The sequence below is a fragment of the Pseudophryne corroboree genome, chromosome 4 (genome assembly GCF_028390025.1).
Source record: "Pseudophryne corroboree isolate aPseCor3 chromosome 4, aPseCor3.hap2, whole genome shotgun sequence".
Taxonomy (NCBI): domain Eukaryota; kingdom Metazoa; phylum Chordata; class Amphibia; order Anura; family Myobatrachidae; genus Pseudophryne; species Pseudophryne corroboree.
Window position 1 is genome coordinate 473,984,849 of NC_086447.1, and position 12,575 is coordinate 473,997,423.

Genomic DNA, 12,575 nt, shown 5'->3' on the forward strand with positions numbered 1-12,575 from the left:
TATGACCACTTGAGGAGGCAATACAATGCTAAAGAGTTTTGTCAGCTCTGTTGCTGATTCCTGTAATTTATGACACCCTTGTGTTAGGCTTAAATTACAGTAATCATGGGCATAACTATAGTGGGTGCAAGGGGTGCTATTGCTATGTGACCCAGAGTCTTAGGGTGGCCTTGACCCAGGTTATAAAGTTCCATACTAATTTCCAAGATTTGCCTGCCAAGCAATTGGGTCTGATCCACTGCCCAACCTGAATTGTGGGACATTAAATTTTCACTGAGAGGAGTGTGTATTGGATGTTATAATGGTTATGATGTAATGTGGCATAATTTGAAATGGAGGCCCCTGTTATGTGGCATGATTTGAACTGGAGTGAACTGTAATGTGTTATAATCTGATCTGCTCATTGTAATGTGGAGGGCACTATAATGTTATATAATAAGATCTGGAGCACTTAATGTGGCACATTATACAATGTAGGCTATATTGTGTGGCATAATATGAACTGGGGCATTGTAATGTTGCATAATTTGAACTGGAAGGCACTCTAATGTGGCACAGTATGAAAAGGGAGAACTGTAATGTGGATTTATATGAACTGTGGACATTGTGGGGGTCATTCAGGTGTGGTAGTTGTTGCACTATCATGCACAAAGTACTGATGTTTGGTACTTTGCGCATCTGCAAGAACTGTTCCCCACGTGCACAAATGAGTCCTGCAGACTATCAGTGATTGACATTCTACTGCCATTCAGAGGGTGGCAACGGCCTCTGTTTGTAAAAATGGAGGCCGTTGGTGGGAGAAAGATCTGATGCTGCATTCTTGAATGCAGCTTTGATCACTACTGCAGCAGGAGGCATCTGCTTGTAATAGATGCCTCCTGCTGCATTACATATAGCAACTCCATCCACATCTGAATTATGCCCCATATGTCATAATGTGAATTGGAGATAATGTGTGGCATAATGTATACTGGTAAACTTACAATGTGACATCATGTAAACTAAGGAACTAAAGATGGTTCATAAATAAACTAGGACACTGCTATGGGGCATAATATTATCTAGGGCACTACTATGGTTAAGAAAATGAACTAGGGCACTATGATGTGGAATAAAATGTATAACTGCTTTGGAGAGGTGTCTGTCAATAAGCATTCGGACAGGTGTTTTCTTAAATAAACTGCTATGGGGCCCACAAAGTTCTGATTATGTGCCTGAGAATTTAGTTATTATTATTATTATTATTATTATTATTAATTTTTTTAAGTAGGCTGTTTATATTAACTGTAAATTATATTTACATGGTACATTTGCAATTATGGAAAGCCACTATTTAACACTGGCTCTTAATTAGCCAGTGCTGAACCAATAATTATATCTGTATAACAGGAAGAAAAAAAAAAATAACTAATCAAATAAAATAAAAATGTAAGAGAAAAAAGGATAAGCACAGGAGGGAAGAGGGTCTTACTCGTGAGAGTTTACATGCTAAAGTATGACTATTCAATAATTCTTATTAAGGACATATTTTGATTTTTAGGACTAAAGGTGTAAAATAGGTCAAGGGGAGACCCTAAGGAGATTCTTCTAAAACACAGCAAATATGGAAAGTCAACAAAGAAGTGTCCCTATTGAAAAAATCATATTATTGTGATAGTAGTGTTTTTATTTAAATGAAATGACCTACCATTATTGGTTACATAAGTTGTACATTATTAATACAGACAATTCCCTTTCATTTCAGACTGATGCAGCACTGATGTATGATGCAGTCCATGTTGTTTCAGTAGCTATACAACAATTTCCACAAATGACAGTCAGTTCCTTACAATGTAACCGGCATAAACCTTGGAGATTTGGTGCTCGATTTATCAGTCTCATTAAAGAGGTAAGACTTGGTTTAACCAATGTTTAATATTCATTATCCTTTTCCATATGAAAAATATGACTCCTATGTCATAAAAACAAACCTACTGTCTACATTGTGATAATAACAGCAAACATAAACTATTGAAATGTAAAAATATAATATACTTTATTATATAATGCAATCCAATTTGTCAGACATGTATAGATAAAAAACATAATGTACACATTTACATGTGTATGAGATCTATAATACATTAAACATATTTAGTAACTAATTTGATGTGCAGCTTGCCACTGGGACTAGTGAGAGGCTGAGCTCCTGGAACATCCTAAAGACACCCCAGGTGGCAACTTTCTAGGCTGCAGATTGCTGTGCCTGGCACCCTGCCTTCCAAATATAGTTGTCACTGGGGAGTAATGGCAGTGCTCCTTAGACCTTGCAACAACTCATCGACTCATACTTAAAGCCCTTTCATAGTAACTGAAGAGGAGAAGGAAACAAAAGACAGTAAGCACTTATGGTAATGCTAGTGCAGGAGAAAAAACAATATGGAAGAGGATTCTTTATGAGGGCTTACATTCTAAATTGGGAGTCAAACAGTCAGAGGGTGAACTGTTAAGGAGGCAAGGTGAGTAGGAGATATGAGAAGAGCTGATAATCATTGAAGAAGAGAACAATTTAAGATAGGGAGAGTCTGTGAAAGACAGACTTGACACAGGAGAGGGTTCCAGAGTAAGGATGCGCAAATAGTCCCTGGTGTGTGCCCTTTAAACTTCAGGGCCCTACTGGAGCTACTGCAATGCTTACTGGTTAGTTTTGTTGAACAATAAATAGAGTTATAATGTAACAATAATGGTAATAGCATTAATAAGAAAATAAATTGCTAAGTTAAAAGGACATGCTTTCGGCAAGGGAAGAAAGGAATTCTGAAAGATGACATATGACTTTGTTATAGCAATAGATCCATAGAATAAAGTAATTATGCACCAGATGATGACGTAACAGTAAAATGCTTGGGAAGAATTGCTATTGTTAGGATTTATACAAAAATCTGACATAAAATAAAGATATAAAATACACACAAAATAATTTTTTTAAAAAGTAGAAAAGCCAACACACTGAAAAAATAGACATATTGGGCAAACTAGATGGAGTAGTTGGGTTTTCTTTACTACCAAACTATAGTTTTACTAAATAGAAAATTTAGTGATTCTCCTATTAGACAGACAGTAATACCATTATAATACCGCTGACTGACCCATCATGCAATGTGCAATACAAGCAATTCCTGTACATATTAAAATCAAATCAGTAGTTTGAGTGTTAAGTCATATATAACATTCCAAAATGTAATGCAATTTACATTTAAGGCATTACAGTATCGAAATATGAAGAACGTGTTAAAAGCACATGCTCTGACAAAACAAAATCAGCCACAAGGTACATTATTTAAATGTGCTCAATATTTTATATTCTGACTTTTGTAAATATTAATATGATCACTTTTATCTACCTAACTTATGCAAATTGTTATTTCTACCTTAGGCTCACTGGGAAGGCCTAACAGGCAGGATAACTTTCAACAAAACCAATGGCTTACGGACTGACTTTGATTTAGATGTGATCAGTCTCAAGGAAGAAGGCCTCGAAAAGGTACTTGATATGTTCAACCTATGGACTGAGAGATTAACAAAATATTGAAGCATAATCTTATGAGAATTCCTTTTGATGTTGTACTTGTTTACCATTTGCCTCAGCCTGATATATTAAATTGAATTTAAGTTAATAGCAACACAATAAACTGTAAATGAAGATACACAGGAGTGTTTTAAAGTGTTGAAACAAGTAATCTGTAAAGTTAAAGGTAAACTAAAAAGATGCAAATTCCCTGTACAATGTTTGCTAAGTAATTGCATCTGATTTATTATACAATTGAATAATTTAGTTAATATTTTTATGTTACTTTTGCCAGATTTACTAAAATTATTTATGATATGTGTTTCCAACATTTATTTATGTACTGCTGAAGGATTCCATGATAGCATTTTTGCCATAGATCTTTTGATGGCCACAAGTACCAAATGTTTCTTTAAGGCTACAGATTGTTGAAACAAAATACTGCAGGAAAATAAAGCTGCATTTCCACTTTATACAACAAACACCAAAGAAATAAACATATGCTAGTCAGAGTCTCTAACTAAACTTTAGACATAAGTTTGACAATAATTGTGTCCCCTAATGGGAATAACAGTAAAGCAAATATCCTATTTTTACTTAGATGTGGCTATAACAGCAACAGCAGCATGCGCTCAGCAGTGTACAGACTGCTTCCACATACAGCCTTATGCAACAGACAGAGATACTGATCATAGGGCCTAATTCAGAGTTAATTGTAGATGTGCTAAGTTTAGCACAATTACAATCAGGTACTCTGAAATGCGGGGGGACACCCAGCACAGGGCTAGTCTGCCCCGCATGTCAGGCCCTACCCCCCCACGCATAAGTACAAAAGCATTGCACAGCGGTGATGCTTTTGTACTTGACAAGTAGCTCTCTACCTGCGCAGCTCCTGCGTGCTGACAAGGAGCTACAAGTCACATCCCGGGTTGCCGCTGCTGCTTGTGACATCACACAGCCGCCACGGCCTTCCCCCTGCATGGTCTGAGCATAATCACATAATTTGAGCCTTTATGTTTCTATAGTATTATTAACCTCAATAACATTAATTTCCAGTAATTTCCAGTCAATTTTGACCACCTCACAGCTCACAATATTATTTTCACCAATATTGGCCAAAGACTGCCGTGATGGCTGACATTGACTCTCTATCCTTCCAAGGTTCTATAAGATTAACATAGTAGATCTCTTCTGGCTTTCTTTTCCCAGGCTGATACACTATAATTAACCTTACCCACTTTCTCTAGGAATTCAAAGGGTAACATTCTGACCAGTTCGCATGCTGCCGTTTTTTGCAGCGAAGCGATCAGGTCACTACTGCGCATGCGTATGCACTGCAATGCGCAGGTGCGTCGTATAGGTACAAAGCGGATCATTGTTGAGCTATGGATTTAACAGAGAATCCATTCACACAGCCGATCGCATGGAGATTGACAGGAAGAAGGCATTTATGGGTGTCAACTGACCATTTTCTGGAGGTGTTTGGGAAAACGCAGGCATGTCAAAGCCTTTGCAGGGCCGGTGTCTGACGTCAAATCCAGGAGCAGACAGGCTGAAGTAATCAAAAGGGCTGAGTAAGTTCAGACCTACTCAGAAACTGCACACAATGTTTTTGCAGAGCTCGGCTACACAGGCATTTGCACACTAGCAAAGCAAAAATACACACCCCTATTGGCAGCGACTATCTGATCGCAGTTCTGCAAAAAGTAGCTAGCGAGCGATCAACTCAGAATGACCCCCTTTGTCACATAGCTGAAAGTTTACTTTCTACTGTGGGAAACCAGTACTCTGTCCTCAGGAGCATAGATGCATAACTGGGCATTGCAATTGTACATGCTGCTGTGCCTGTTGGGCCAGTTACAAGTGTACTCTCACTATTAGCACCACAGCTGCAATCCTTTCCTGCATCTGAGAGACATGCTCAATAACCAATACCTTAGAGTGTCTCCCATACAATAAATCAAAAGGGGAAAACCTATTAGAGGATTGGGGAACCTCTTGTGTGTCCAGCAATAAACAAGGTAGTAAATAATCCCAATCTCTTCCATCTTTATACACTACTTTCTTTAACATGTTTTTTAAAGTTTTGATAAATCTCTCCACTAACCCATCAGTCTGGGGGTGATACATAGAGGTTCTTAACTGAGTAATTAAAACAGGTGGCATAATTCTTTTATGATTTTTGACATAAATGGGGTATCCTGGTCAGTCAGAATATCCTTAGGTATTCCCAAACTGCTAAAGACAAGTACTACTTCTCTGGAAATGGTCTTTGTTGACGTACAGTATTGTACAATGGAATCACTTCTGAGTATCTGGTAGCATAATTCATTATCACCAAAATAGCTGGATGGCCCTGGGTGGGTTTTATTAGAGATCAAACCAAATCCATAGCTAGTCTATCAAATGGAACCTCAATAATGGGTAATGGGACAAGTGGACTTTTAAAATGTAACCTTGAGGTAGGTCAGATAACTTTCTTCTATATGCCTTGGGGACTACCAATTGTTTCACAATATCTTCCCCATACTGCCATGTGATAATATGACAACCAACTGTCAGTGTCTACAGGGTTTGCATCACTTTTACATTAGTTCTTGCTTTTACCAGAGTAGGGTCATTAACTGCTTTAAGGTCACTTTTCTGACTTCAAGATCAGGCAGACAATCAACTGGTTCAACAATATTTTCTATTTCAGTAGGAGGTATATCAGTCTGTGTCCCACTACTGCTCTCATCATTCTTTGGCTCCCCAATCATGATTAAAAAAGTGCACATTTCAGACTGCTACTGTATCAGTAATATTCTCAAACAGGTCTGGTTATTTACTTCTGTAACAAAATTTCTTTCCCACAGCTTTCAAAACTGGGGAAAATCTCTCCCCTGCATTGCATTAAAAATCAAGCCAGGAAGGAAACCCACAAGGACTACTGCAGAATCATGCTGCATTTTTTATGTTTACCTCCACAGTAACATAATACAGAGTATCCCTATGTATGCAAGTCACACCAACAGTTATCTTCTTATGATTTAAGGGGTTTATCAGGTTACCAGAAAACTAACAAAGCCTCTACCCAGTTGCCTTCTATTGTGACTAAATACATTTGCTTATTTGTCTCAGCCTGTCAGTCTGCAGGGCAGGCTAGCTGAGCAAATAATAAAAAAAACACTCTGCAATTGACATATGCAGTATTACATTGCACAGGTTCAGAGGCAAACAAACAATTAGCAGCAATATGGTCAAAACCACCACATTGAAAACATTAGCTAATAACAATTATTTTATGGAGTAGCAATCTTCCTGGCACTGCTGGCTTACTTTCAGGTTCTAAACCCACAGGCTTAGGTTCTGTTCACCACCCTTCTCCCCTGGTCTTAACAGTGATCACTGGAGATCGTTGTTCAAGGGCCTTGTGGCGTACACTCTGTAGTTTCTCAGCTGCCACATACATTACCTGTCCACCAGTTCAACCAATTGGTCTACTGTTTTAGGGTTAAAGCATTCATTGCTCACCGACTTGCAGAGTTGTAGGTAGAGACAATAGGTATCGATCCATAATGACACTTTCCTCAATTTGTGGTCCTGTAAGAGACTCTAGTTGTAGCCACTTTGTGGTAAGATGGATGAGGTCATGCATTTGAAAGCGGGGAGGCTTTCTGTTTGGTATTCATAGCTGTAAACTCGTTGGGCATGAACAAACACTGTGACTCCCAATCGAGTTAGGATTTCTTGATTTCATTTATCATAATCTTTAGCATCAGTCAGGCAAAAGTCAATATATTCTTTTTGCGTTTTTTTTTACCAGTGCTATCACAACATATACAATATAAACAGGTTGATACAAAAAACTCCATATTTTAAAGGTTAACAAAAATATCATGTTAAATGCTACTCAAAATTCTAGTACATAATCTATGAGAGCATGGAATACAGATTATTTTCAATTGGTTTTGAATATGATATCTTCCCAATGGTGACCTTCATTTGTGATACACATTTGTAGTCGATTTCTGATGTTTTGCATCACTCGGTGGGTCATTTCTGGCATTATCACTGCCTTTTCTTGATGAAGGTCACTTTTCTGACTATAATAACAAGATAAATTTTCATTACTGGGCAGAACAAAATCCTCATCAGCTTCATGAAAGGCCTCTGCACAGCCATCAGGGTCATCTGAAATCTGAGATATATTTAACTTTTTTGTTAACCTTGTTAACCTTTAAAATATAGAAGCTTTTTTTTGCCTCACCATGTATATATAACATTGTATGGAAGGTTTTGCACTTGATGTAGCAGTAGCAGATTACCGTGGTGCACTAAGGATAAGGTTCTCTCCAACTCATGAGACTGGGAGATGCAAAGAGAGTGGCACTCATCGGCTTTCACAATGGTTGTATTTAAATCACATTGTGCAGCATAGCCATTAATGTTTCAAGGACATGCAGGTCATTTTCATCAGTATGCGCATTCTGATGAAAAGACCCTGCATGTCATTGAAACACTAATGACTATGTTGCACTATTTGATTTAAATACACCACTGTAAAAGCTGATGAGTTGCACTCTCTTTGCCCCTTACAGTCTCACAAGTTGGTGAGAGATCCTGATGTTTTAAATCCCAACAGGTGCGGGCTAGGTATCCCAGCCCATGTCCCATACCCCTTAACCTTCCATTACCGCAGCCTATCCCTATCCTCCCCCTAGTACCTAGCCCTCATCTCCCCCAGTCGTGCCTAAACCTACCCCCTCCCTGCAGCCTAACTTACCCCCCTCTACAACCTAACTCTAACCCCTCTTGGGTGGTGTCTAAACCTTACCTACCCCCATAGCCCTAACATGCCCACTATACTTGCAGTCAAGATTCCAGCTGTTAGGACTCCAGCACTGGTCTCCTGACCCTGTCAGGATTCTGGTATTGGCAATTATAAACACAGTATTAGTATGGATTTTGCAAAAGCAGGCCACACAGCATGCCACTGCAGCACATATAAAGTGTAGATTTATTTCCTTCAATTTTTGGGGACCACATACTATACACACCATCATATATGTCTTCTTGATGATGGGGTGTATGTGACCCTGAAACACCAGGACTGTATATTGCGAGTGCCAGGCATCTTTTTTCCCTAAAAAATGTTCTTGTACAGTACACAATGCAATGCAAATAGAACACACAAGCACACTACTCTGATTATTATCATATTAATTAGTGTAGTGTGCTTGTACATCTTAATTGCATCACTTTACCAATAAGATACATTTTTTTGGGGAAAAAGATGCATGAAAATATGTTTGGCATTAGTAAATTCACACGGTACTAAGTACAACTAAAAGGGCTGTTTAAAACGCCATAAGCAACAATGATGGTAGATACAATTGTACAAACAGACTGATGTCTGTATTTGCCGCAAAAGGTTGTTCTACACAGTATTAAATCAAAAGACTGATCTCTTTACAAACCCTGCTATTCTAGTTTTTCATTTTTTATTTATTTTCTATGTGCATGTTGGTTAGGTGTTCTACTGTATGTAGAAGTTGTGTTACATGTAGGTCTATGATGGCTGGATCAACCTTTTCACATCCACATAGGATCATGAATATTAAAATTAAGTACAAACTACACTACTGCACAAATGGAAAAAAATCTGAAAACTTTCCACACAAAAGTGGTCTATTTTTTAAGCCTTGGATGGAGATAAAGTGGATGGAGATAAAGTACCAGCCAATTGGCTCCTAACTTCCATGCCACATGCTGGGTTTAAAAAATGACAGTTAGGAGCTGATTGGCTGGTACTTTATCTCCATCCACTTTATGTTCATCCAAGGCTTAGTAAATAGACCCCTTAGCTTCACACTATAAAAGATCATTAATAAATTATCAACCTGGCATAGTCATTCTGTTATAATGAAAATCACCATTAGATGCTGTCTAGCACTGGGGTTTATTAAGGATCACTATATATCTAAAAAATGTACATTTCTGCAGATCTATGTGGTGGGAAGTAGTGGAGTCCAAGCTCGCCGGAGGTGCAAGATGCCATCTGATCTTGGACATTTTTTTTAAAGGGCAATCAATTACAAGGAATGGTTTTGCCTTATAAGTGTTTGCCCCTTTAAATAAAAATCTGAGATCGACCAGCATCTTGCACCTCCGGCGATCTCGGACTCCCTTACATCCTGCCAATGATCTGCAAGCAGGTAATTGGCAATAACTTGCAATTTTCTCCTGTTCAGTTTAATGCACATGATGCAATGTGTTTTCATAAATTAGCAGCAAATGGAAGAATAATAAATTACAGTGTTGTAAGATACTTGGCGCGTGCGACATTTGCTACATCTGAATGAATGAATAAATAAATAAAGAAAAGAATAAACTAAGGAAATAATTCAACTGTTTTTATGATTAATATTACAGTGTATAAGCATAGACAATGGGCCAACTATCTTGCTACATCTCAGTTCTTTGATGTAATCATTAGTTACAGTACTGTAGTTACTAGGAAAATATCTTGGGTCCCTTAACTAACTCACTGAATGCTTATGGGAACACAGAGATTATTTGATTGTATAGAATATAATAAGCATCTTTCAAGCAGTAATTTAGGTTTGCTTCTGATTACCGTAGACGAGTCACATTACGTTGACCTACATTTCTCAGTTTGTCATGTACATTATATGTTTGAAAGCAGATCTTCTGTTTTTACACATGCATATTCAATGAGTAGGCTAAAACATAAGAAATTATTTGACATATGAACTCATCGCTGTGCATGTAAAATAATAGAAAGCAAATTGCTAATCATATTTTACAATAGAAACAGCTCCAGAGTTTTGCTGTAAATCACAATTACTATACAATGTTCAGTTTTTATAGAAATAATAGATGTTATGACATATTAAATTAACACAATGATGTGTTTGTGGCAGTTAGTAAGTGTTTCCAACCAGCCAGAGTGGTTGGCATAGTGTTGGACTGGGGCATGTAGGGCCCATGTTAGGGGTGTGGCCAGTCTTTAGAGGGGGTGCTGCCTGCCACCTCATTGGTTTGACTAACCATTAGAGAGTGCAATGTCTGGGCCCCTTCATAAATATACACAGTAAATTCAGCTGCTGCATGCATGATAATGTATCAGATTAATAACAGATTCATAACATCAATGCACTGTAGAAAATACACCATAGTCCAGTATAAGGTAACATATGTATAATGTATAATTCAAGTGCAAAGTCTGGAACCTGATCCTTAGAGCAAGAGGTGAGCCCCCAGGCAGTAGGGCCCACCGGTGGTTTCACCTGTACCCCTGTGGGTGAGTCCAAGCCTGTCTAGGCAGTGTTATTTTGTATAAAGTCTATAAACACAGGAGGTCTGATTCAGACATAGATGGAAGAGCTATCACTGCTGCTTACATGGAAGCTGCAGCGATAGCTCTAATATGTTAATTCAGCAGGAGGCATCATGCTTCCTGCATGCAATACTGATCCAAGCTGCACCATAGGACACAGCATCGGATCATCTGCAACACCATCGGCCGGCCCATAGGTACACACAAGCCGGTTGCCGCATCTACTACATAGAGGCCAGGAAATCTACAGTCAAAACTGTATTAAGTGATATTGGAAATTTTGGATTTAATGAGCATGATGGGGGATTATACATTTTTTTGGGACATTTACATTAAGCTCAGTGCATATCTTCATCTAGTTTAGAAGTGATGAAGTAATAAAGTATATATTTTCACTGTCTAGAACATTGTAATTCTGTTTAATAATGGTAAACACCCAAGATAATGTCAAGTAAAATTTACATCAGTCATAATTAACAATGCATTTTACTTGCTAGGATAATTTTTGCACAGTAATGTGCATTGCCGCTATCATTTACTATTATGTGATTAACATTTATATCATATTTCCAAAAACATGCTTCTTTCAGTATTCTAATTATAACTGGGCTTTTCTTGAATTTAAAGTGTATTATGCCCCAAGGGAATTAGCTATTTTTCAAATGAAAGTACAGAGCTAAATCTATCCAGTTTTTTTGGATTGCTTTGAAATGAAAATACATATCGTAAACAAAATTGCTGAAACAAAGTTGGTGTCAAGGTTAATCTGCCAATTAGACATGCTTCTGGAAAAATTATTTTTTCTACTAAATATCATGTGCATAATGTAACAGTTATAGAGGGGTACATTTACTAAGCAGTGATAAGAGCTGAGAAGTGAGCCAGTGGAGAAGTTGCCCCATCAACCAAACAGCAGCTCTGTATAATTTTATAGTATGCAAATTATGGGGGTAATTCTGAGTTGATCGCAGCAGGAAATTTTTTAGCAGTTGGGCAAAACCATGTGCACTGCAGGGGGGGGTCAGATATAACATGTGCAGAGAGAGTTAGATTTGGGTGTGGTGAGTTCAATCTGCAATCTAAATTGCAGTGTAAAAATAAAGCAGCCAGTATTTACCCTGCACAGAAACAAAATAACCCACCCAAATCTAGCTCTCTCTGCACATGTTTTATCTGCCCCCCCTGCAGTGCACATGGTTTTGCCCAACTGCTAAAAAATTTCCTGCTGCGATCAACTTGGAATTACCCCCTATAGGTGTTACTTCAGTGCTGATTGGACACTTCTCCACTGGCTCACTTCTCCGCTCTTATCACTGCTTAGTAAATGTCTCCCATAGTCATTTGCTGTGTTTGTCAATATAATTCAACATTGTCAATGTCACATCATCCTTCATAAATTACAAGCAGGATGGAAGCACAGGTACTAGATTCCAAATTGGGTGTTATCTATGTGCAGTTTATATATTGCACCTATGTTCCTCAAGTTTGCATGGGTTCCTTTTGAGTGGTCCAGTTTACAAGTATGATCTACATAATATTTATGTGTTATATAAATAATAAAAATAACGATCACAGAGGTGTTTCACAGAGTTTGTTAATTCAATTTTTTTTAGCATTCTTTCTATAGTGCTTGTTTTGCAAAGGTACATATTTGACAGCATAATTTACATAGATAGATAGATAGAT

The 12,575-nt window shown here is 37.9% G+C and overlaps 1 protein-coding gene across 1 annotated transcript in view; it reads left to right on the forward strand.

Annotated features, from left to right (window-relative positions):
• The window catches only part of GRIK2 (glutamate ionotropic receptor kainate type subunit 2), an 839,395-nt gene that overhangs the window by 541,789 nt on the left and 285,031 nt on the right, over positions 1-12,575 (forward strand). Inside the window, exons 8-9 of the mRNA XM_063917041.1 lie at positions 1,745-1,888; positions 3,416-3,523. Coding sequence (XP_063773111.1) covers positions 1,745-1,888; positions 3,416-3,523 — 252 coding nt within the window. The remainder of the gene's footprint in view (positions 1-1,744; positions 1,889-3,415; positions 3,524-12,575) is intronic.